We start from the raw sequence: 26,691 nt of genomic DNA, 5'->3' as shown, positions 1-26,691 counted from the left end.
CTGATTTCAATGTACTTGGACAGTTTATGCAGCAAAGAATATGTATTTTAAATTCTCAACCAGAGTCTTCAAAAGTGAATTTTTGCTCAGAGAAATATTGTTTTACAGACTCTTAGTTATCATCAGTGGGAGGCTCTGGGGCAGTTTCACTGCTCAGCCTTGAAAATCTCAGCTCTAGAAGGTATTTGTCAACTTTTGGGCCAATAATCTAAGCAGAGGAAATTCAGGGCAAGGTCCTCCACCTGTCTGTACATTCATTCATTTTGTGAGAAAACACAGTTCAATGCTTCTTGTCAGGATATTTCTATTTGCTAAAAAGCCCACAGGAAGAGTGGGAATCAGCTTTGAGATTTTATTTCTGAAATACACCCCTGTGTTTAATCAAAGACTTGAAGTTTTACCTGCAAGCGCTGTTTTCATACTGTGTGTTTCGACACTAACAAAGACTAACAAAGCCTAATACAGTCACATTTCCATTTTAACTAATGACTGCTAATTTCTGTAGCTGATGTTCTGCTGTATTACAAGAATGGTTGTAAAAGATGCCCTTGCATCATTTGTTCTGCTTACCCTAAAATTGATTATTTTGTATGCAAACATTTGCTCTGTTCCACATAATCAGCAATGGCTCCCTAGCCCAAATACAGATTGTCCTTGTTAAAACAGAGCTGGGCTGAGCTCTGTCAGCTCCAGGTTTAGCTCCTGAATTGCCCACTACCCCAGTGTTCCCTGGGATAAATCTCATAGAAAGAGTAAGAGGCTCTCAGAGAATTCTTTCATGGCCCAATTACTTTTAGTAAAAGTGAAGGATTTTCTGTGGATTCTTCAGATTCTCGTTTTAAGACTTAGGGAGGAGGACATTTTATGGCATCTAAGATGCTGAGAAAGATCAGGGAAGATTGTAGGATGCTGATGTCGTGGAAGGACTTACATCAGATGGCAAACATACTAACCAGGACAACGTGCAAAGAATAGAGAATCAAATCCACCCAACTTACTGGTTCACAGCTTCCATCTAAAGCTTTTAACCTCTGTTTGCTACACTTGGCTGCTTTCCCTTAGAAATTATTAATTGCTGCAAGAGACATGCACATGTTCTGCTCCACCTGTGCCAGGGGACATGGTGGGACACTCTGATTTAGTCTGGTTCAGTAACATTGCTGAGTGGCATACAAGTGATTTCCAGGTACGCTTTGGCTAGTTTTATTCAACTGTCTGGTGCCTGCTTGTACACATGACTGCAGCCAGACAGCAGGCAGAAGGTTAAAACACGAGGTGGAACACCTTGTAGCTGTCTAAGCAGTGACTGTTCATGACACATAAAATGCTTCATTGCATCTTTTGTTCAAATATTTCCAGGTAATTTGGAAAAGAGTTCAAAACAATACACCTACAGGCAGGTTCAGTTGGGAGGATTTTCAAAATACACAAAGTAGCTACACCATCGACTCTCAGCACACACTGTTACAGCTGGGGCTGCTGGCTCAGTTTCTTGAAAATAAGGCTACGTATTCAGGTGATTTAAACCTCCATTGTTTAAAGCATTGGGTTTTTTGTTGTTGTTTTTGTCTTTTTTTTTTGTTGTTGTTTGTTTTTGTTTTTGTTTTTGTTTTTGTTTTTGTTTTTGTTTTATATACCATCTATGGGTTTCAAGGCCTGTTTATAAAGTTTAGTTCTTTTTCAAATAAATGCCAGACTGAGGTGAGAACTGGTGAAGGGTTACAATGATTTTATCAGGCATTGTGGATGCACTGCACACCCAAAAATCCAGTGTCAAGTATTTGCTCTTCAGTGTAGCTCAAAGTATGTCAATTGTTTACCATTTCTTTTCCTGGGGAGCTGCAAGATGAGAAATTCTTCTTCATACATGTTTTGTCTGTCTATGTAAAGTGTCTGTCTATGTAAAGTGTAGCCAGTCTCCAGGCTGTTTTCTTCATCTTGTTTTTCTCTTGAATCTATCTGTCTGTTGCTCATGTTGTTGAAGCCGTGAAGGTCAATGGCTATAAAAAGGCAAAGGAGAAACAGTATTTTTCATCTGGAGAAAAAGTAGGCAAGTTGTTAGGCACTTAAATCCTTTTTCAGGTCTGAAATGTCTACTGTACAATAGAAAATTGAATTTTTGTTTCCAGTGTTGTACTTTGAAGATTTTCTCTTGGCTGCCCTTGGGGATCAAGCCTTGTGGATCACTTGTAGAGTGGTTTTATAACAAATGAGAACTCTGTGGGAGGACGGTGCAATCTGTTGTTTGGTTTCTCACAGGGAATGCTGTTGACCTTCAGCTTCTATGGGAGTAGCAATCAACTGACTCCTAATTGAGACCAGTTTCCTAGGGTGCCTGGGGCAGTGATTTTGAGTCTCAGAGAGCCTCCTCTGCAGGAAAGCCTTCCAAATACAGTATCATTATGGCATGTGAACCATTTATTGAACTTTGTAGCCTGATTCATTTTTTCAGTCCATACTGTAACAGGAAGGCTATGATTGTGATCACCTTGTTACCACTGATGGGTGTGATTTGCCTGCTGAGATTTTAATGATGATTTCTCCCAGGAGCCTTTTGCAGCAAAAGGTGATGGCTGCTAATGTTTAGCATGGCTGCTAATATTAAAAAAGGGCTATGAAACGACTCTTTGCTGTTTTCAGTGGGAGGATGAGAAACATCTGTCTTGAATGTTACAAGGAAAAAATAATATCTCAGCATGCGATTTCATGTGTGAATCTGTGGTAATCGGCAAGATGGAGTGTGATCTCTTGGGGGAGACTGTAGTGTTCTCCAAAATGAGGCAAAAAGGACAAAAAAACCAATGGGGGTGTGTGAGTAATGTCTTTGTAACACCTAATGTATTCCATTTTTCTATTAGCCTTTGGTTTATCTTGCTATTTTTCTTTTTTTGGGAGAGGAAATAACGACATGCCAGAATGTGATTGAGTAAAGACTGTCATTCATGTTGCAGCATGTTATGAAAATATCCTGGAGAGCTTAAAATAGTTCAGAGGGAGACTGAGAATAGCCATGTCTATGGCTTCAAAGCCCCAGTAAAAGTCAATGGGGTCACTCATTTTGATTTCACACAGATCTACAGCAAATGTAAAGCCTTGAAAATGCAGTGAGCGGTGCTAGATTAGAATTGGGTGGGTCCCCCACTTCTCCTGAGACTGCCACCCCCACCCCTGCTAGCTAAAGAGAAAATTTTAAAAGTAATGATTAAAATTACGTTTTACTCTTGTTTTAATGATCATGAATTCTTCTGGAGAAGACACACCTCATCCCAAGGAACAAAGAGTTTCCAGCAGGACTGTGCAGGGTGAGATCCCTGCAGACTCCTCAGTGGAAAAAATTATCCTGGCATTATTGTGGACACCGCCATGCCTTTTCTGCCATGCTTGAAAAAAAAGAAGTCCCATGTGCCTTTAGGCAGGAATATCTTTCAGAAACACACCCCACCCATCCAGCAGAACTACCAGGCCTTGCTGGAGACGTGCTTGAAGAACAAATGCCTCTTCACAGATGACAACTTCCCTGCTCACATCAGCTCTATTGGAACAGGAGCACTGCTAAAGAAACTGCCCCGAAATTTACAATGGAAGAGGCCACACGTAAGTGACTTTCAGTGAATACTCTAATGTAAGAGGATGATTACAGCTGATAGCCAGCAAATAGTGTTAGAATTGAACAGACTACTCTTAGGCTTTAATTTAGGTGTGCTTTAATGCCTCCACAGATTACACTTACTGTATGAGCTGTCATTTAGGAAGCTGGGGTAGGTACATGGAGTTTCATAATTGCCTTTGAAGCATTTGTTGCCCAAATTCTTAACCAGACTCACACAGTTTATATCCAGTAATGCTTGGGGCAGGCAGGGAGAGCAGGCAAAGGGAGCAGGGGGAGCTGGTGTCCTTGGATCTCACAGCTGTGATGATCCCACCATGATTCTGTGATGACAGTTCTCATGGTGATGATCCCTCTTCCCAGAATTCAAGATCTTGAACTTTCTTCTGAGTTTCTAGATGGTTCTTAGCCTTTGGCCCCTCTCCCATGGACCACATACCGTTGTGATGCTGGAGGCTGCTTACTTTCACTGTCAGCAGCAGGTGCCTTATCATCTTGCTGGGCTGTTTTTTCCTTGCTTAACTGTTTAGTCTATTCTTTATTGTACTTAGAAGCTGTCTTTTCCCAGCTCTCAAGGTTGAGTTTCTGCCACGATCAGTAATTGACCATCGATCAGCGAGTTGTTTTTAGTTCTGGGACCTCTGTTTTCTACAGAGTGCCCGTATTTCCAAGGTCTTTGCTGGTATCCCACGCTGAGGCTGAACATCACGACAAGAGACACCTGGTACTGAGCGCTGGTCACAGAGCAAGTTCTGATAACAAATGGATAACAAGTCTAGGAGGCCAGGACAGGGGCCTGGCACAGTTAGGTCAGGCCTGTTACTAGCAATGGCAGTTCTGTTCTTACTGAGCCACTGAGCAACATGTTGACAATCAGATCTTCCTGAAAGCAATGTATAGAACTACCTGACAATTTCAGTAGCACTGACTCCTTATGTTACCGTGTCTGTGAGGGAATTCTGCCAGGTGATAGCAGATAATATCTCCTAGCTAAGTTACTTTGAAGCTGTCATATTTTTTCAGATTTAAACAATTTCTTAGAAGGGGTGAGTTTCTGCAAAACTCATGAAAATCACTGGGAAAGCAAAGGCACCTTTGCAAATTGTGCAGGAGAGCTTGAGAATAGCAGCCCTGGTTCTCAGAGTTTCATACGCAATTTGGTCTTGCAGATGGTTTGTGTTAAGTCAGGATCTGCAGACAGCGGAAGAGTGCAGTCCTCAGGGGCCTGAGCTAGGTTGTGCCAGGCACTGCAGCTGAGGCAGCTATATCAGCATAGAGGTATTTGGGAGGGAAAGATCAAGATGAGTACTGGCCTCTACAAAGCCCTTCAGGTGTTCCTCCATCCCAGAGATATTGGAAAGGACTTGAAGCCTCCTATGTCTCTCAGTCCACCATTCTGCTGCTCTAAAACTGCCTCATGAAGGCTGCCATTTGCTCTGAATGCCAAACTTAGCCCAGCAAAGGCTCTCTGAGGATGGATGCTGTGCATCCTTCAGTCCCTTGTGCTGCAGAGGAAACTGAGATTCTGCCATTCAGCCTGCAGGCTTGTAGCTTGCTGCATCTATGACTGATGGCCTGCAAACTGAACACCCAAATTCACCAACGCTAGGGGTTAGTGTCTAATTACTCTAACTGCCTTCTGAGGGTTTGCTGTTTCTCTGCTTTTGCCTGAAGGGGAAGCCAACAGTGTGAAAATTAGCTTGAGCAATTTGTGGGTCATTAGAGTGAAACGTAAGTTTGACACTTAGGTTATTAATTTGACCCCAGAGGCACTTGTGAGAGGAAAAAAACCCCGTAATTTCTCTCAGAACAATTATTCACAGACCCACTCTTGTCACAGCAACAGGAACTTCTGTAGCAGCCATCAGTTAGTCTGTAGCTTGATTGTCAGTCAAATTGTGGAGATGTCAGCCAGGTTAGCTGAAAGTTTGAGCAGTCATGCTGTGCCATGTGTCATGCTGTGTAGACTCTTTTGGCTGAAACTTGTCAGTAATTATGGATGAGCAGGTCTGGCAGGTCTGAAGAGTTGTCTTCTCAGTGAGGTGTTCGTGGAGACCCATGGTGATGCATCTGAGCATCAATGGGTTATGTCAGAGACCAAATTCAGTGTAGAACAAGCACAAATATGTGCCCAGGCTTGTGTCAGGTTAGCCAGGGCACATGATAACACTGGATAAGATTCTCATCTTATGAAGTTGCAGCTCTGCATGCAGAAAGTCCTTGACTTCAAGCTAAACCAGCTCATGTTACTGACTTGACTCTCTCCCTTTTTTCTTTTTGGTTGTGTGCTTTCCAGGCTTTGCACAGAAGTCCAGTATTTTATGCTGCAAACAGAAAGCAACTTGATCTCTGCCAAGGATTGATAGGTAAGGAAGCTCCTTTGTATAAATATATAAGTATTCTTATACAAGATAACATTTTATGTGGAACTTGACTGTATAAAACTTGGAATACAAATAGAAGGTGTGCATATCCTTATCTCTTTACTTGGCATGGTGTGGATGAAGCAATCATTAGGATGGGATAGACTCAGTAAAAAACCTGGCAAGCTTCAAGGTGGGATTTGAGGGGTGAGAAGTGTCTCCACAAGCTGAAATTGCCACTGTCTGTGTTGCTTCTGTGCATGCTAATACCACAATAGGAAGTGATCCTGTGCTCTTACTGGTCTGTAATGTTGCTGCTTGACAATTGAACAGAGACCACAGAAGCAGGAAAATCTGAGACTTTTGCTTTCTCTGTACTGAAGGCTAAGTGTAAGTGTGTTCTCTTCCTAGCTTTGCAGTTAGGAAAAAAAATTTTATGCCTATATGCTAAAGTAAAAGGATATATTGTCACCTGCAAAACAAGTAGGGGCAGGAAAAAATTAATTAAGTGCTTTAAGCACAACAGCTGATAAGTAGTCTTGCACGTGAGATCCATTGGAAATTATGTTTCTCTTCTGAAAAGTTAATGTTTTCAAAGAAAAGGGAAAAGTTGTTTTTTTTTTTATAACAGTGTGCCTTTACAGAAAAAACCCACACAATGTCATTAAAAAACCAGAATGTTTCCATTGAGAGCTATTTGTTGCAAAATTTCGTATTTAACCAAAGAGTATTCAAATGAAAAGATCATAAGAGAACAATTATAAAGCAATCATGGTTTGATTAAGTAAAGCACACGTCTGTATCGTCTCATTTTCTGTGTATGATTTGTTAGAATTGTAAAGACATCAGCACAACAGCTCTTCTACTAGGATCTTGGTCGTGTTCCTGAACTTGGCTGACAATGCTTGCTTTTCAGCCAACTCCATGTGTCCGTTTGTCTTGGCGCAGAGAACTGCTGGTTCCTGGCGGCCCTGGAAGCCCTGACGTTCCACCAGGACATCTTGACTGCAGTTGTGCCACAAAACCAGAGCTTTGAGAGGAAATATGCTGGCATTTTCCACTTCCGGGTACATCTGCTCCCCCAGAGTGCAGGAGGTCTTCAGAAATACTGTCATGTTTTGTGTCACACCCTTAGATAATTTGTACACGGTTCCTCTTGGCCAAGGCCAAGTGGCCAGAGGGTATCCTGGCCTGGAGAATAGCCCATCACCCCTCCCACAGAGCAGTGCAGGCAGTGGATCACCTACAAGCCAGTCTGAGGATATACTGCTTCTTGGTCCTTCTCTCTAGCTGTGCCCTACCCATAATTTAATCCATACAGAAGTTTTCCTCCATAGTGGCAGCAGTCAGCAGGACTTGAGCACATCTGCTCCAAACTTCTACCCCTTTGCCTAGTTCTTGATGCAGCTCTGTTACCCTGCAGTTAAGAACTCCTTCCCCAGAAGCCCAGCTGTGCCTAATTTCCCTGTTTAATCCTTTTACACCTGATACATGCTTTTTTTTTCCTCCTCTGGCAGGGTGGGGCTGAGGAGTTGGGTCTGTGGGTGAGTCAGCCCATCCTGCTGGCCCTAGGCAGCCCTCTCTGTGAGGCAGTTCTTGTCCTGTGCCCACAGCTAAGCTATCTTGCCTTTCCTGTTGTTTCAAGGGGAGGTCCCTTCCAAGGGAAACATCAGCTCATTCCTTTCCTCTGACAGTTCTGGCACTTTGGTGAATGGGTTGACGTGGTGGTTGATGATCGCCTGCCGGTGAACGAGGTGGGGGAGCTGGTCTTTGTTTCCTCAGTCTATAAGAACGTATTCTGGGGAGCCCTTCTGGAGAAGGCATATGCTAAGTAAGTGACTCATTCCAAGTTATGCAAATAATCTCTCTAAAATATGTTGGTTGGTGCCTACACAGTTTGTTCTTGTTTATAAATGCATCTCCTAGGCCTTGCCACATTTGGAGTGTAGTAAATCATTCTCATCTTTCTATTATTAGACAGTAAAAGCTGCCACTGCAGTAGCTCTTATCAATCCAGGCCCTTGAGTTTAAATCCAAGGGTTTAGGAGTAGGCATGAAAACAGACCTGTCCTGGGGGTTGTTCTCTGAGTGTTATCGCTGTTTGGAGCGTATTGGCTAGGATGATGCGTTCCTTGTAAATACTGCTGAGGAATGGAAGGTCACAGATAGGTATTTTCAGAGGTGAATGATTTCTGATGCCTCCCTTGATGTATTATCAGTTTGAGGAAACCTCCAAGGAGTTTCATTCTGGGGGTCTGCTGAAGCATTGTACTTTGGTTTTGCTAGAAGTTCCCACTCTCAGGTTCCCCAGAGCTGAGGCATTTAGCAAGTCACGTGGCATGGTGAGAATACTGGCTTTTCTCCAGGGTGTTTTGTCTAGAGTGGTTTATCAGGACTAACAAGAAATCAACGAGGCATAACTGCTGGAGTTTGTTAATATTGAGCTGAAATAATCTCTGTAGAGCAGGGAAAAATCCTAGTTAACATTGAGAGCAAGATCACAGTGAAAGAGAGAAAGTTCAATTACTTTTATTTAGTGTTAGCATTACAACAAAAAGATCAGAGAAAGTTATGCTGCAATGGTAAAGAAAATTAGATACAAGACAGACCTCTCAAGAAAGTGTGCTTCTCAAGGCACTGTATCTTAGATACAGCACGGTGTCTGGTGATAAATTCGGGCAACGTTCGCTAAGGCAGAGTTACCAAAGAAGTAGTGATGGGTATGTTCTCTCTACTGTGCAGGGAGGGATGACAGTGAGTGAAGAGTCCTTTTCATACTATGGCTAATCTTGGAGGAAATTTGCTAGATTCACCTCTTCCAAAATGCCAAAGATTCCCCTAAAATCAAACATAAGTTACAGCCTTCCTTTTGCTTTTGCAAACCTTCATTGTGTCTTTTCGCTGGCATGCTGTTCTCAACCTATCATCTGTGACTATAACCCCAAAAATACATTGATATCTTTTTTGCCAGACTCTATGGCTCCTATGAAGATCTGCAGATTGGGCAAGTTTCGGAAGCCTTGGTGGACTTCACAGGTGGTGTTAATATAAGGATCAAGCTTGCAGCAGCTCCTTCTGATCTGTGGGATATCCTGACAAGAGCAACCTACAGCAGATCTCTTATGGGCTGTCAGACACATTTAGGGGTGAGACTTTGAGTAACATCAAATGGCTTCACAGCTAAAAGCATTTCCAGACTTGTTTCCCACTGCTGGGCTAGTTATTGTGACTCAAAAAGTATCAAAGCTGCTGCACATGACTTTCTGTAGAAATCGCATTCTTAATGTTAAACTTTTCACATGGATTGATTCTCTGCTGCTCTTAGCTCTCTGTTGTTACATTTAGGAACCGGTTTATTTACCAAGGAACCTCTGTTAAATTAGGATCTACTGCATTTTCCCATTGTTGTTAAATAAATTTTCCATTTTTACAGGTGGTGCAGTGAAGCACAGAGACTCATGGAATAAGCTTATAGCTAAGATAGAAATGTGTAGTTCAGAACGTGAATTCAAGTCTTGGCTTCCAAGCCTTATGCTAACACTTCAGCTGCTGGGAAACCTTACTATTCTGAAAATCAAAGCCTGAACTCCTGGACTTTTAAAAAGTGAGATGACCTCTAGCCAAAGATCCCCAATTTAGGACAGGGTCTTCCCCATCAACCTTCTGATTCCGAGCATACTGCAAAATATGACTGTTAGGAGCTTAGTCTTATTTTTTTTTTTCACTTCAAACCATTCTTCATTAGCTTTGAGAGTCATTGCTTATACAGATACAGGTCTCTGGTATTGGTGTGAGTCTGCTGTGTAAGTAGGGACAGAATAAAAGGTTTATTTTCCCTCCGTTTCTCTTCCTTGCGTACAGGCAACAAAGATCCTGAAGAATGGGCTTGTTGCTGGCCATGCCTACACAGTAACTGGTATTAGAAAGGTAAGAGTAGTCCTAACATCCTGGGTCCAGGTTGAAGTAAGCGGTTCTGCTGTATGCTGCTAACAAAGCCTCTAGTTGGCCTCACTCCCTCATCTCCCACCATGGCACCCCAGTTCTGGAGGCACTATTCGATGTCGTCACCCCATGGGCTGCATTGTGCTGTGCCATTGCACTGGGGTAGGACTTAGCTTTCACAGTAGTACAGTCCTGCGCCCACATAAGCACAAAATGAGCAGATGTTAGAAAGGAACAAGAATTTATGGTCAAGCCTCCAAATTAGGAATCTGTGAGGTCTCTGGTTTCAGTTACGGAAGGTAAGATAAAGCATCTTAATCTCTTTATGCTGGCATTCAGAGTTGCACGTTCATAGATTTTTATTATTGTACTTGCTGGAATCTATGAGAAGAAACAAAATCTTTGTTGATATCTGACATAGTACAGTGGTATAAACCAGATGAGAACTACTGAGACCTTGGTAAGCACGGTGCTACTCTTTTCTGCAGGTGACCTGTCAATATGGGCCAGAAAACCTAGTAAGACTGAGAAATCCATGGGGAAAAATTGAATGGAAAGGAGACTGGAGTGACAGGTGAGTTGAAAAAAGGGAAGACCTGATGCTAAGTGCGAGGAGAGGTTTCTTGGAGGAAAGATGCTGCCACCTTCAGGTGTGAAGTAGTGCTGAGAGCAGCATTAAGATAAGTCACAGTTGTTTGCACAGACCCTCTGGTGTCAAAGCAATGACTCTATAGATTTTTAGAATTAGAATTAGAATTAGAATTAGAATTAGAATTAGAATTAGAATTAGAATTAGAATTAGAATTAGAATTAGTGAGGTTGGAAGGGACCTTTAAGATCATCAAGTCCAACCGTTAACCTACCCTGATAAAAACACCACCACTTCTAAACCATGTCCCTAAGCACCTCATCTACCCTTTTCTTAAACACCTCCAGGGATGGTGAATCCACCACCTCTCTGGGCAGCCTATTCCAATGTTTAATAACCCTTTCAGTGAAAAAATGCTTCCTAATATCCAGTCTAAACCTGCCCTGACATAACTTGAACCCGTTTCCTCTTGTCCTATCACTTGTCACCAGGGAGAAGAGGTCAGCTCCCATCTCTCTAAAACCTCCTTTCAGGTAGTTGTAGAGGGAACAGCAGATATATTTCTCCAGCAGATAGTGCTCACACAGTTGGGCTCACTTCACACGTGTAGCTTCAACAAGCTCAGTTCTGCTTTTCCATTCACTGAATGCCAGAGGAAACGTAATATGAACATCAGACCCTGCCCATGTTGCTGTGATCTGGATGGCACACGAGGTGACAGATAACTGGGCATGAGGCTCTAAACAAACAGCATGTTTCAGGGCACACAGTCCTTTATCACAGGAGGGACTGTGCAAGGTCCTCCGTGGGCTGCAAAGTGTTGGAGTTGGGTGGTTGTGAAGGAGTCCTCCATCCTGGCTGTTTGGGGAAATACAATTGGGTATGAGATCAAAGGAAGCAACTAGTGAGGCAGACGGGTCCTATATTTGTATCTGCCTGAATGTTTTGATTGGGATCCATGAAAGACAGTGGTTTGCAGTCTAGACCATGGCCAACAGTAGACTTGTGTCCTATTCCTCTTTGAAGTGGAGCATATTCCTTCCTTCCAAACTTCACTTCATTCCCTGCACAGACCCTGTTTGCTGAGGCTTTGGGGTAGAGAGCAGGGAAGAGCACAGGGAGGTGTTGGGAATGTGAGTGACTTTCACCTTGTCTGCACAGCAGTAACTTCTCTAATGCGTGTCTGTCACATAATGACAACATACCAGCTGTTCCTCTTGAAGAGCATAATGAGCAACATACTGTAGGCCTGCCTTTTAAATGACTCCCAGCTGCCTCTTGTGCTGTCCTAGTCATTCACTCATTATGCCAAACACTCTTCCTGTTATGTCTCCTTTGACAGAAAATTAACCAACAAAACAGGTCTAGATTTTTATATTTTAAGTACTTGAAGCTGTGTGTGCAAGTGATGGACTTGCCGATGGAAATGGACCATTTCTGGCTTCAGCTGGAGAAAACTGGAGCCATTTAGCTAAGTCTTGTGGTTCCCAGAGTGCCTGTGGAGAGTCTCCTGTGGCTGATGGCATAGGGGGCCTGTGTTTAGTGGGGGGATAAATGTGGAGATATGTGAGGACAGGGATTGGCCTCTTTTATAAAGGAATGCTATGAACTGTGGCTTGAATTTCACAGAATCACAGAATCATCAGAGTTGGAAGGGACCTCTAGAGATCATCTAGTCCAACTCCCCTGCTAAAGCAGGATTGCCTAGAGCACATTACTCAGGACTGCATCCAGGCGGGTCTTGAAAATCTCCTGGGAAGGGGACTCCACAACCTCCCTGGGCAGCCTGTTCCAGTGCTCTGTCACCCTCACCGTAAAGAAGTTTTTCCGTGTATTTGAACGGAACTTCCTGTGTTCTAACTTGTGCCCATTGCCCCTCGTCCTGTCACTTGGAACCATTGAAAAGAGCCTGGCTCCATCCTCCTTCAACCCACCCTTTAGATACTTGTATGCCAATTTGAGGTCATGTTTGGTTAGTCACCTTGTGTTTTTGCTCTCAGCTCTTACAAATGGGAGCTACTGAGCCCGAAGGAGAAGATTTTGCTGAGGAAAAAGAAGGAGGATGGAGAATTCTGGTAATGGCACAGTCTCGCCTCTCCCCTCTGTGCCAGTAGCTCTGGGGCTGCATCCGGAGATGAAGCAGCACGTTGCCACTTAGGTTGAGGTTCTGCTTTATACCAGCCCATGCTTGCTTTCTTGCTCTCCTCTGCTTGATGATGTGAGAAGCAGTAGCAGTGATGGCACGGAAGAGGTGCACTCTTCTTCAATGGCAGGAGTGAGGGAGAAGCAGGACACTACCAGTTCTACGGCTGCTGGAGACGTGGGCAGCTTTCAGGTGCTTTCGTGTCCTGCCTTTTATTTTTAAGATAGCTTTGGGAAGCTCTTGCTTGCCTTGTTTGTTCGTAGGTTCTTCACAGCTTCTGCCACGAGGTGGCAATGTTGTCGCCCGTGTCGTTTCGCTGTGATCCTTTTGGTGGCAATATTATTTTAATCTCTGTGCTGCTATCCTTTGCTGAAATTTTAGTCGTGGCTTTGCTACTGCTAGATGCTGCTGTTGGAGCAGACGCTCTCTTCTTTACAGCCTAATAAAATATGAGCATTACCATATGTAACACAATGGTGTGGCTTCGAAGTTCCCTGCTCCCTTTCCTTTTCTTTTTATAAGCCATATGGACTAAACTAAACTGCTGACGAGATGTCTCTTGGCACTCTTTTCCCAGGATGTCTCTGCGGGATTTTAAGATTCATTTTGTAGATCTGATGATCTGTAAATTAACTCCAGACCTGATGAGCCAGGAAGATGGGAAGAAGTGGATGTACTCCCTGAAGAGTGGGAGATGGGTTAAAGGAAGTACAGCTAGAGGAAGCCTGGGATTCTGCAATGGTGAGGGGTGCTCTTTTGGATGACTCTGGGGTAACAATGATCTGCTGACTCGGTTACCAGCACCTTATACCTGTTAACACAAAGTTGACAAGAGAAACATGCTCTTCCTGCTTAACTCTTCACACAAACATCAGAAATAAGCAGCGGAAGGACTTTGACTAGCTTCTGCTGTCACAAAAGCTTCATCACATGCAAACATGGGGCAGTGGGCTGGTTATGGCATGAAATGAGCTGCAGGATCCTAGGATCAATTGCCAACACTAGGCTTCTTTGGGGCATTAAACTTGTCTGTTAAAATGTGCATCCTCAGCACCTCCAGGCAGTGGTGTTTTAAGTAAAGTGAATGGGAAATGCAGAGGCTCAACCCCTCTGGAAGCAGAGCAGGTGGGGTCTGAAGTCAGCTAGCCCATACACTGGAGGTGATAGAGGAATAGTGATACATTTATGAACAAAACGAGCTCTTAGTCACAGGTGAGTGGAAATGTAGTTCCTTGTTCCTGGGCCTTCCTCCTGTCTTACATAGTGGTTGCACCGCTAAACTTGTAAACTGCAGCCTAAGATCAAATCCCTGTGGAGTCTGGAGGTCCAGGCAACCTGTGACCTATTCAGTGCGATGCCAGGCATCATGCGGGAAGCTGGCAACCAATTATGTGATGGAAAATGACATCAAAATAATTTTCTTGTTTTGCTTAGACACCTTTTGGATGAACCCTCAGTACTGGCTGAAGGTTTTACCAGTTGAAGACAGTAAGAAAAGCCTGGGTTCCTGTGATGTGGTTATATCCCTGATGCAGAAACACAGCAGCAAACACCGGAACCGAGCTCCTCACCTCTTCATTGGATTCTCACTCTACAAGGTGCGAAGAATTGATTTGCCATTCTTGCTTTCACCAAACAGGAAAATTTTCAGCCTCTGTAAACTGTAGAACTTTGCAGACCAAGAGTTTTGCTGTGTGAGGGGTGACCTGTGCTCTTTTCTCATTGCCTATGCCCAGTCTCCTCACACATCAGGGTTAGGCTTCCTCAGGCCCAGTGCCCCACTTGCTGCCTCTACAGCATGCTGTGTGTCAGCCTGTAGCCCAGTGATAAATGCTGCTTGCTTCATAGCACACTGGGCTTGATTTTGCCCTCTAAGAGTACGCGCAAGACCTGGGAGAGGGTGCCAGGAGTCCCCTTAACCCCCCCTTAACCTGGGGGCAGTGGTCTCCCCGCCCCAAAGTATTTTCCAACCACGGTAAAAATTGTGCTTGAGAAATGTTCCTAGTATGACGTGGCAGCTGCCTATGTGTGAATACTGCTAGTTGCCTGTGCATACAGCGGTAAGTGGATATCGCTAGGAGTCCCTGCCAGAGCTACCCTTCACCCTTGAACAGAGCCACAGCTCTTGTTGCTGCTCTGAGTTTGCACAGTTACAGAGAGATGGCTGTGGGGAAGGGTTTTCAGGTGGAGGGGCTGCGGTTTCTGAAGGCAAAGACCCCAGCTGACAGATGAATCTGCTTCCCAGCAATGACATGGCTATGTTCTGCGAGACCCAGAGATCCCTGTCTGACGGATGCTCTGTTTCTTTTCTTCCTGCAGGTGGACCTACAGGTGAGTCCCTTGTCACTGCTGCTGGCTGTTTGCTGGGGGACCTGGGCTTGTGCAGCTGTTACGACAACACTGAAAGTGTTGTGCTTGCCTTTGTTACTTGGCTGACAGCTAGTAACAGTGTATTTGAGTTCATTGAGGCATCACAGTAAGTAGCTATTAATGCAGAGCTATCTACTGACTCTTCTGAAGTTCATCTGTATCAGGAGGGCTTAGTGCCCTTAAAAAGTGACATTAGTTGTTCAGCTTCTGCACTGGATCTTCAAAGGTGTTAGAAGTGACATCAGTATTTACCTCATCAGCACATTGTCCCTGCTGCAATTGTGGGATGGTGCCCCAATTCTTGACTGCGTCTGAGCTGGACTTACTGAAGCTCTCAGGGGAACCAGAGCCAACTTGCTGCTGCCTCCCAGTCTTGGGATGGGGTAGGAGCACAGCTGGTGTCCCATGCAAGTCAGGGGTCTCCTGGGAAGCTAAGGTGCCTTCCTGGCTGGGGATGCTCTGGAGCTCATGCTACAGATGGTTTCAACTTCCTCAGGCCAATTGTATTTCTAGCATTTTCTTTAGCCGGGAGCCTTTGGGACCTGAGGAACGGCTCTGGATTTTAAACCCTGACGTAAGTCCCAATTTTGGCCCTGATCTCAGATGGCTACTTAAAACAGGGAAAGGTTTAGCTCCTTTTATCTTTAACGGGTATATCTTCCACTCTGTTACAACTCAGAACACCTCTTAAATGAGAGTTCCTCTGAATTTGGGCTGGCAAAGAACTAGTTTGGATGTATGTATAGTCAGGGCAGTGCAATTATGTTCCCAGTTACTGTAATTCCAGCATGGTAACCATGAGGTAAGATGCCACTCCTTCCTGACTTAAATATTTTGAGGGCTATCAGGGTTACAAATGAGTTAAACTTCCTGGCAGGGGGGGTCTGAGTGTGGCTCTAGCACACTGCTGTGACATACCTGAGGGGGAATAGTGGCAGCCAGGACTTTAATTTCAGGTTTGTAGCAGTTGCCAAGATCAATACAGAGAGATGGCAAGCTGAGAGCATCTAAGGTATTGGAACTACAGTCAACAAAGTATTGACTGGAATATAAAAACTTTGAATTTAACATAAGGGGCATGAGGATGAGTAACCCTGAACCCTTCAGAAGAAAGATTGCTCTATTGAAAAATAGAAATTTTCAATTTTTCAATAGAGCAATAGATTGCTCTATTGAAAAATAGAAATATTGAAAAATACTGGCAAAGGAGGAGGAATAGCATCTCTACTACAAGGCTGTGGAGTAAAATGGCTAAATGTTTTGAGGAACAGCCAAGATCAGAAGGTGACAGTAGTCTTAGCTAGCAGGATTATTTATTTGGCTTGTGTACTGGGCACTCAGTGGCATTAAAAATGAGTTCACTGGATCAACACTTTATCTATCCTCCTATTGCAGAAAAGTGCCTGCAGAGCGAATCATCTGTAAGAGCCAAGAGTGCCAGGCAGATCAAGGACACGTGCATGGAGTCAGGGGTAGGGATTATGTTGCTCCTACAGTATGCTCAGATCATAGGTGCTCTGAAAAATCCTCTGCTGCCAGATCCCTAGTGTAAAGGACAAGCTAGGAAAAAAGTGCAGAGTACCTATGGGATAAGAAAGGTGTTCTATGTAGTGAAGAGTGGTCTCTAGAGCAGTTCCTGCCTACAGTCATTTCTGCCAGTATAGAAATGACTTTTGCAGTAGCTTATGTTGACAGAAGCCACTTCTTCTCCCAGTCCTTGCTGCTGTACCTCCCAAGTACAACATTATTGTTGATAATGTTACAGGAAGCCCTGTTTTTTGTCATTTTAGTATTGTGCAGGCACAGTGCATGGTGAGAACTACCATGTCCTGGGAGGAGACTGACTCCTTCGTGCCCTGTTATCTGCTTGAGCTGTAAAAAAATGTGAGGTCTGAAGGCAGGCTGTCTATGCTACGCCTGTGGATTCTCCACATGCCTTTTGTCTGTTTGTTCAGCTGGTGCAGAACATATTTCTCTTCTGTTTCTTACCTTAACAGTACCAGAAAAGCAACAGAAAGCTGCCTCCAGCTTTCTTTACCCGACATCAGCCTGTGAACAAGCACCAGGTCTTCCTTGATGAGCGGGAAGTGACTCACGACTTCCACCTGGAGCCTGGTGTCTATGTGATTGTCCCATCTACCCTGGAGCCTCAGCAGGAGTCTGAATTCATCCTGCGTGTCTTCTCCAGGAAGCATGTTCTTCGGTGAGATGCTGCTGCCCCTCTGCCAGCACCTAATTCTCTGGGTTGGTGAGATGGTCTAGTCTTTCTAGTCTAATGGGGGAGCATAAAGACTTCAGTCTGCAAAAAGCAGCACAATCTCTTTTGGACAAGCTGGCTATGGGTTTCTCCCGTCTTAGGATGCTCAGTGGCTGAAGCACTGCTTTTGGCCTTATCCTCTCAGGAAGTGTTGAGCTAGGCCCACACAAGAGATTCTTGCAGCATGCTCATGTTTGAGACTGTGGAGAAGGACAACAGTTTTTAAAGCACCACTAGTTTGCCCAGAGGCCCTGCTGGAGATGCTAGCATGGTTGCTTGTGCAGAAATGGTGCTTTGGAGATTTCACATGTCAGCAGCCTCTGGGGAGCTGTATGGACATGAGGGTTTCCCTTACTGCACCTGTAACACTGAGGGGAAAAAATATATGCTGCAACAGCAGGTTGGAGCCCTTTTTGGGAATGGGGGATGTCACCTGTGATGAGACAAACACACAACTCTGATATCTCCTTAATGTGGCTGCTTTTTTTTTTATCTCCAGGGAAATGGGCGAGAACACCAGTTTCATCCTCTCTAAGGTGAGTGAGTATGAGGGGAGTGGAAGACCTGTGGTTTGGTCTTCAGCTCTGGGTGTCGGGGTTTTCCTGTTGCTCTGCCTTATGGAGAGGCTGAGTGAGAATGTGAGTGCTTGTGTTGCAGCACTTTTGAAAGGGCAGCTTGGGTTTACAGGCAGAGTTCCTTGGCCCATGTGGACAGATGCAGTCAGATGTGGGGGATGGGCAAATTTTTAGATTTTAGACCAACCTTTGTTGGTTGCCTTTTTGCAAACTTTTTAGGGACACCATCCTACTTGCTCCTCAGTCTTTCCTATTTGTGGCTTTTTGGAGACTCCTGGTCTGTTCTTGCACTTCTCCCCACTCCTTTCATGACTTGAAAGTTTTGAAGACACCATGGGACCTGAGCAGTACTGTTCCCATGCAGTGGTCTATAGGTTAGTTTCAAAATAACTGAGCACAATGGTAGCGCGTGCACGTTTGCAACTTGTGCCAGGGAGTTTATAGCATATTCTATTCCCTTGGCATAAGCAGGGTCATTCCTTCTCTCATCTTCTCTGTTCTCCTGTATAGAGGAGGACAGAGACCCTTCTATCTCTCTTCTTGGCTTGGAGTGAGCCCCATCCTTTTTGTTGTTGCACAGCTTGGCAGAGGGGAAATGTTTCTCCCCACTGAGTGTTAGCAGAGTATTTATTTCCAAGAAATAGCCTTTCTGTGAGGTGGGGAGCTATCTTAGCAGTGGGCTGTGTTAGTGATGTAGCATTTATTGCAGTGGTGGGGAGAAGGTGGAGGGGCAGGGGATGAGAGTGCAGTTCTGGGAAAGCATTTTTAGTAACTGTGTTGAATGGTGATATGCTTTTTCCTCAAGTTAATGATTTTTTTTTTTTATTTTTTAATATCTTAAAGGAAATTGTTGATAGGTATGAAGGCAAGATTTGGGAGGATTTCTTCACAAAGCATTTTGAACAGGTAAGTGCGTGTGTAAGCTACCAGGGTAAACTCTTCCAGAACTATTATGTAGCTCTGTGAAAGTAAAAGTGTGTGGATGTTCAAGAGAGTTCTGGACATGGAAGCGTGGGGAACAGAGAGGGGCCACAGGAGGTTGGGCTGTGTGTACATTACTGATACCATACAGCAGATTTGACCGCAAAGTTTAGGAATATGTTAGCATTGAGACAGGCACACTTCTCCACACAACAGGGTGTGAATGCCTGGAACTTGATACTGTTACATCCACAATGTCCTATGGCATTAACAGGCTCAAAAGGTATTAGCAAACTGATGGGCAGCAGGTCCATAAAGAGATACTAAAGGATTAGGCAGGGATGTACCCGCTAAGATCCCTTTTCCAACAGGTGTGTGTGCCAGGGAAACAGGAGATGGACTGCAGAAACCGACCAGGCTCATGTGCTCTCCCTAAACACTAATTCCTACTGCCTTTACTGGGGACAAAGTGGTGGGCTGTGTGGATCCATCTTACCCTCTAGGGTGTTCTTACATTCATTGGGAAAAGTTGCCTATTAGAGAACACCCCCTGAAATGTTGACACTTGTCTCATGCGTCCTTCACTGCAGTTTGGCAGCTAACTTGCTCTGAGAGGCGAAGTAAGGGTCACCCATCACCTCCTTTTTTCATAGTGAAATATGATGCTTATTGTGAAAGGTTCTTTTTAATGATCTCTCTGGCCTAATTTGGGATGGAGTTGGCTTTCAGGCATCCCACTAGCTATGGTGGGGGATGCAAGTCTTTCACCTTTCAGAAAAGGTGGCTGCATTTATTTAGCAGCATACCCTGTATTTGGCAAACACATTTTCACAAAAATACATTTGCACTTTGAATAGCAATATTTTGATGGAAGCTGTTACTGAAAACAAGCAATGCTTTTACTTTTTGCCACTTATTTAAGATTCTGATTTTGACAATGGTGTGGCTTTCAGGTATGCTAGAAATTGCCACGTGTTGTGAGGTGCTGGTCATTTGCTGTCAGGAGGTTCAAGTATGCACAGAGGCGAGCAGTACTGCCACTTCTCAATGCATTACCCTGGCATGCCTCAATGATCTGAAAACAGGCTTTTATTTTTGAAGTGACATTTAAAATAAATTCTTCAAACAAACAAATGTCACAGTTTCTAAAAAAACCCAAACCCTGTAAACTTTAGTATAACAAGGAGGAGGGGAAGTCTGTGCTTTGAAAAGTTTGGGGAGGAAGTATTCCAAAGTTTCCATCTTTTTACTTTGTTTGTAAATGATATTTGAAGCAGGTCTCTTGACAGTGTGCTTGATGGGACAGATGGCACCAGGGCTGAAAGGTTAACGGTCTGGATCCTCACTCAGTGTAAATCTGCGCTACTGCATTGATCTGTGTGGAGCCCTGAGAACTTAGCCCAGAGCAGACGGCAGCTCTTGCAGGCTGAGAATCTTGTCATATTCAAAGGGAGTCTTTTCTATTGATTTTCACAGTGGCTGGAGTGGGGCCAGCAAAGCAGAGAATGAAGATGGGACATGCTGGGAAAACAAAAGAGGGAGAAAAGTGATTTAATACTTTTTTTTTTTTTTTTGAAATTCTCTTCCTTATCACAGAATCCTGAAATAAATGCTGTTCAGCTCCAGAGGATCCTGAATAATATATCTTGGAGAAGTAAGTGCTGAGAAATAATGTTTCTTTAAAATAAACCCTCTTAGAGAAAAGCCTCAGCTCCTGTATCTGTTTCTTGAATTCTGGGAAGAGAAACTGGCTTGCATCTGACTGAACTGACTCTTCTGATGCCATGTTAGATTTCCAGAGAGAAAGGATTTGCTGGGGTATAAATCAACATGGTAGAAATTTTGTAAGCAAAGCTAATCTAGTTTAAATTTCAACAGCTGAAAGAATGAGGGGGAAGAGCAAGTGTAGATACTGTGCATAGATGCAGAGTCTGAATTTGACCTCCAAACCCAACTTGACCTCAGCCTTCATTCTGAAACTGTCTCATTTCACTCTGTGCCACTACCACAGTCTCATCGGCGCCACCACTAGGTGTAGAAAGTTAGCCTAGTCTGTAGGCAGTTATGCGGTGGAAGGGGGTCTTATCTTTACCTTGATGTGCCTGGTTCATGCCTGATATTCCTATTTATTCTTCTGTCTTATGCATGCACAGGGCTGTTCCTTGCTCTGTTTATGTTTGGGAGACAGGATGGAGCTGTCTGTTTAACTTATGCTTGTGAGAACCAACTGAGTGCTGAGGTTGACTCTCTTGTGAGGACTGTGACATCCACTCTGCCAGTGGCAGCCCAGAGCACTCCACAAGCTCATAATTTGTTCCCTAGTTACAAATAATGTTACCTGGACCGCAGCGAGGTATTGCAGTGGCTGTTTTCTCTGAACAACAACAATGAAGTTACAGATATAATGATGAATCCAGTTTTCCTTCCCAGTTTCTTCGCTGGTAACAACCTATGCGCAACACAGAAAATATGCTGTCCAGCCATTATAGGCAACAAAGAAGATGAACAAAAGACAGATGTGATGCCTTTTCCACTTAACCTGGATTTGACATTTCTCCCTTTCTTAGCTCTTCTGTCTTTGCAAGGTGGCCCACCAGGCACTGCCTTATCTGTGAGAAGACTATATTGAACAGAGAGTCTTTATTTTTCATAAGTGATCAATTTTAAGACACTAATTTAAAAATGTTACAGTACTTGATTCATATTTACTAAACAGGGCTATTACAGGATTTAAACATCTTCACTTTCTGCAGAGAAGGGATTGGTGAGTTATGGTTCTGTCCCTTGCTCGGTGAAAGTCTACAGACAATCTATAATCGTGATTTGCAGTGAGATTAGAGTCTGTTTCTGCTACTCTTCATGTAACTTATGTATGAACCAGGAATGCTAAGCTTTGATGCAGCATCATGTTTTCAGCGATGCCTATACTTTTAATTATATTAACAGAGCTGGCAGTGTGTCTGTGAAAAAGAGAGATGCTTAACACAAAGGTTTCAATTAATCTTCAGTGCTGCTCCCCAAAGCTCTTCAGGTCAAGCGACTTTGCTCAAGGTCATGCAGTAAATTCTGTTTGGGATTACAGCTTTGGATGTCCTTTTCCTTCCATTTTCTCTAATAGCTGGAGATAGTGCACCATATTTCATTCCATATTACATGCCTGCAGGGAGCTCATATTGGATTTTCTGAGACTAGTAGAATCCATCCTGTTGCCTCATATTTTTATCATCATAAATGATACATCTTCTCAAGTGGGTATAAAGTTTCACAAAGGCTTTGGGGCCTCAGCCCTCTAAAGTGAGGGGGAATTTTGTGAGACTTGATTTTTCTGAGGTGTTCAATGACTCCTCAAAACATTTTTTTTTTTTTTTTTTTTCCCTCTCTCCAGATTTCCAGAGTTTTCGCCTGAGTTTCAGTCTGGATGCCTGCCAGGGTATCTTGGCACTCCTGGATGTATCCTTCTTTGCATGAGTGATACTTCTGACTCATATAATACTTCACTGGAGCATTATTTCTTAGGGCAGACTGGGTGTTACTGTGATTTGTTTACCACGAGGACCTGGCCCTGCTTATTGAATTTCTCACCCTCCATAATAACAGTTCAGTTGTGACAGAATGGAATTGGTTTAGGAAAGAGCTGATTCCTGTCACCTCTGAAATCAGCAGCGAGGTTTCCGTTGACTTTAGTGGGAGGAGGATCAAGCCTATAGATAGGCTTGTGGGCTAAGAAATCATTATCCTCATATTAAAATTGTGTGAATGTTAGAGTGCCTATAAGTTTTCAGTTTGTTTGGTTTTTTTTATGTAATGGGTGCTCTCTGATGTTTAATTGAGATGTTCTGACCTTAATTCTCCCACGAAGCTGAACGCCTCTGGCACGCTGAGTATTCAGGAATTCAGAGTCCTGTGGAAAAGGCTGCTTTTCTATTTGGTATAACAATAATTTCTCTGTCCCCTTGCATTATCTCCCTGCTCACAATCATTTAGGTGTCATCTGTTGATTTTGGGGGGATTTCTTTAAAACTTCTTTACCCCCCACAGGAAGTTTTCCAGAAAAAAGACACTAGCAGATCAGGAAAACTTGACCTTGTGGAACTGCATGCAGCTGTACAGGAGACAGGTGAGCCCATAGCACATCTTGGCAAGTCTCATCCTCCTACTCAGAAAGGCAGGAAAAAGCCCAGGGCTGGGAAACATCTTGAGAATTGTAGGTAGAGCCCAGGAGAACTGGAAAACATCATAGGCTGCATGGTCTTAGCCATCTCTGCTTCCCTCTTTTGCTGGGTAAAAACATCTGAAAATTATTTTGCTGTATGATGGGCTACTTAATCTTTGCCCCGTTGTGGTCTTGTACTGATAGTTCTCTGAAACAGAAGTGTCTGTCTACTTTAGACCCAGTTTTTAAATCTCTTCCTGTTCATTGCTAATTTAATTTTAAAAGACTGTGGGGTTGTGCGGATACATGTGGGAGGCCAGATCTAGCTTCTATTAAATTGCTATCTCTGCTGAAGATGACAGCTCAGGGACTGAACCTGGAAGTGCGGGACTTGCACAGAGGTAATGCTGGTGCCAGGCTTCACTAATATAATATTTGAAGCTTGATCTAGAAATGGAAGGTCATACATATGGGTGCAAATACTGGACCGAGCTCTGTTGCTGTTACTGGGCTTTGAGAGGGGGCTGGTGCTCAGTCTTGTAGCTTCTTCTGCAGGTTTAAAGCTTAAATATCACTCCTCTTTTTGGTGTGTGGTTCACCCAGTTCATCTGAGTCAGTGAAAACACAGTGAGAAACCCAGGCGGACCTCTGCTAAAGAGAAATAAAATCCCAGGCCATGAATGGAAAATACTTCCTTGCAAATGCTGCTTGACACTGGGACTGATGCTTTCTGTATAAGCTTCCTCTGGACTTTCTTTTTCATCTCCTTTCCTACACTCTTGTGGAGTATTGCTCTTAAACGCAGCTGCTGTTACTACCCTCATGCCCCATCAGCAAAGGATGCCCATGTGTATTTTATTCCAACTCTGGCAGGACTGTGAGTATAGGGGATTCAGATCTAAACCCTTTTAAGTTTCAAGGAGATATCTCCACGTAATGGTTTGGACTGGCTAATATTTGATAATCTGAGGGGAAGTTTGAAAAACCAAGCTTTTGGAGAAGGGCTGAAGACCGCTCAGTTGTGCACATTCACAGCTGTGTGCACACCCTGTGCATACTCAGCTGTGTACAGCTGGGAGCTGCCATCTCATTCTGATTCCCTCCCCCCTCTCTTTTCTTTCTTTGATGAAGGCATTTCTCTCAGCAATGAAGTCTGTAATTTGATGGCAATCAGATATGGTGACTCTGACTTGAAGATCAGCTTTGAGAGCTTTGTGTGCTTCATGCTTTGAGTGGAGATCATGGGAGGTGAGGCTGGTGCTGCATGGCTGGCCAGGCAAGCTGGGCTGCCCAGCTAAACCCTGGCCCTTCTGACGCTGCTCCAGCTGAGAGTGGCAAGGTGAAAATTAGGAGGACAGAGTTTCTGAATAGACCAAGAGTAATCAATTTAAAGCAAGGGGCAGATATAGAGGAAATCAAGCTCACTCTCTTTACACCAGTCACTTTCTACAGACATCCAGGTTGTACATATGAGAGTGATTTAGCTCCCTGCAGGTTTCCACCAGCCTTCTGTAGGAGCAGGTAGGCAAATTACAGATGGAGACTGCCCATTTTCCAGGAAGGAGAGAGTCTTGGAATATACCTCTGATGGGACTGCAGTTGTGATGATGTGACAGCTGATAGTCTGTGAGCTCATGCAGTAGACACTTCACACATGTCTCAAATCTGTAGTGGGTGAGATTGGGACCACCTGCATTTTGAGGTTTTGCAGCTGGATGGACAGACAGTAACATGCCTGACTTTATTGAGCCACTCCCTGTGTCCCAGCCCTCAGGGATCTTCCAGTGACAGAACAGAGAAGCTCACATGTGTTTCTGAATAGCCTACAAACTCTGCCTTTGAGGTTTTTCCTGGGACAGGGTGTCTTGGCTGATGTTGGTCTTTTGGCTATCAAGTTAACGCTCCTCATTTATTTCTTTCACAGAGGCCTTTCGCAACTTAACACAAGATGGCAAAGGGATATATCTCCGGGAATCTGAGGTAAAGCCCATTCCCTGACTGACAAATGCAGGCTCCTTCATTGCAAGTGACACTGCATGTTTTGTTCTGGAGCCTTAAAAAAGTCATCTTGACTTGATTACTTACAGAATTGGTTAGAAACAACAAGGAGCTTCAGGCTTCTAAGTCTTGTGCTTTATTATATTATCTAGGATTTTGATACTGTCCCTCAGTATCCTTTTGAACAAGTTGTCCAGCTGTGGGATGAGCGGGTTCAGAGTGTGCTGGGTGAAGAACTGGCTGAAGGGCAGAGCTCAAAGGGTTGTACTGAATGGGGCTACATCTGGCTGGCAACTGGACACGGGTGGTGTTCCTCAGGGCCAGTTCTGTTCAGTAAATTTATCGGCTACCTGGATGCAGATGTTGAATGCACCATTAGCAAGTTTGATGATGATACCAAACTCGGAGGTGCTGTTGACTCTCGTGAGGGACAGGAGGCTTTGCAGAGGGATCTAGGTAGATTGGAGCATTGGGCTATCATTAATGGGATGAAATTTAAAAAGTTGAAACTCCAGATTCTGCACCTAGGGTGGAGTAATGCCAGGCACAAGTATAAAATGGGAGAGGATTGGCTGGAGAGCAGCCCTGCAGAAAGGCATCTGGGGGTGCTGGTCAACAGCAGGCTCGGTACGAGTCAGCACTGTGCCCTGGCAGCCAAGAGGGCAAACTGCATCCTGGGGTGCGTGAAACCCAACATAACCAGCCAGTCAAAAGAGGTGATAATCCTGCTGTATTTAGTGTTGGTGCGGCCTCACCTTGAATACTGTGTGCAGTTCTGGGCCCCGTAATTTAGAAGGATATGAAGGTCCCTGTATCTGTCCAGATAATGCAGCAAAGCTGGTGAAAGGGCTAGAAGGGATGTCCTATGAGGAGTGGCTAAGGACTTTGTGCTTGTCTAGTTTAGAGAAAAGAAGACTGAGGGGCAACCTCATTGCTCTCTACAGCTTCCTGACGAGGGGCAGTGGAGAGGGCGGTGTTGATTTCTTCCCCTGGTATCCAGTGATAGGATGTGTGGGAATGGTTCAAAGCTGTGTCAGGGGAGGTTTAGTCTTGACATGAGGAAGCATTTCCTTACCAAGAGGGAGGTCAAACACTGGAACAGGCTTCCTGGAGAGGTGGTCAATGCCCCAAGCCTGTCAGTGTTTAACAGGCATTTGGAAAATGCCCTTAACAACATGCTTTAACTTTTGGTCAGCCCTGAATTGGTCAGGCAGTTGGACTAGATGATGGTTGTATGTCCCTTTCAACTGGAATGGTCTGGTCTGTTCTAGCTTTTGCTCCTTCTGGAGACAGGATATCTCCAGTGCCCCATAGTCCAGTTCAGTTGTGACTCTCGCAGAGTACTCTTGCGGATTGATGAGTTCAACCTACTTTTCCAATTATTTTATAGTGGATGATGATGACACTATATTCCTGAAGTAATGCTGTAGAAGAGGAGACAACCAGGCCTGTACTAGGATGAGAAAGGCTGCCTCATGTCAACTTTCTGTGCACGCTGGACTGTCTGGGCTCAGCCCTGCAATTTACCTCATATGGAAAGTCTTCCCCTCAAGCAGACTTGACCTAATGACCACAGACTCGGTGAACTGAAGTTTTGCTAATTACTGTCTTTGTTTTGAGTCCTACTTCACTTCAGACAATCCTTCTGAGAAGAGACTGCCAGATGCCAACCACTGGGAGTCCACAGTGTGACACCATGGAGCAGAGTCATTGGGGTCACCTACTTAATGCTAATATATTACACCATTATTGTTATAGGATGGCATATGTTGT

At 44.1% G+C, this 26,691-nt stretch overlaps 1 protein-coding gene across 1 annotated transcript; it reads left to right on the top strand.

The window, feature by feature from the left end:
* The first annotated feature begins 3,348 nt into the window (after nucleotides 1-3,348).
* LOC309670420 (calpain-14-like) lies at nucleotides 3,349-26,521 on the top strand. The gene is given in 22 exon segments (XM_082481347.1): nucleotides 3,349-3,594; nucleotides 5,904-5,973; nucleotides 6,919-7,037; nucleotides 7,665-7,801; nucleotides 8,942-9,116; nucleotides 9,832-9,897; nucleotides 10,401-10,486; nucleotides 12,502-12,576; nucleotides 13,222-13,385; nucleotides 14,079-14,242; nucleotides 14,964-14,975; nucleotides 17,012-17,217; nucleotides 17,771-17,807; nucleotides 18,690-18,752; nucleotides 20,364-20,421; nucleotides 22,153-22,217; nucleotides 22,627-22,695; nucleotides 22,806-22,884; nucleotides 24,052-24,149; nucleotides 24,153-24,168; nucleotides 24,845-24,900; nucleotides 26,309-26,521. Coding segments are annotated over 22 exon segments (2,073 nt in total). The 5' UTR covers nucleotides 3,349-3,363; the 3' UTR covers nucleotides 26,336-26,521.
* The last annotated feature ends 170 nt before the right edge of the window (nucleotides 26,522-26,691 follow it).

This window comes from Vanellus vanellus (assembly GCF_965231255.1).
Source record: "Vanellus vanellus genome assembly, chromosome: 3".
Classification (NCBI taxonomy): Eukaryota; Metazoa; Chordata; class Aves; order Charadriiformes; family Charadriidae; genus Vanellus; species Vanellus vanellus.
Note: the sequence above shows the minus strand (reverse complement) of the source record. Positions and strands in the feature narration are given on the sequence as shown.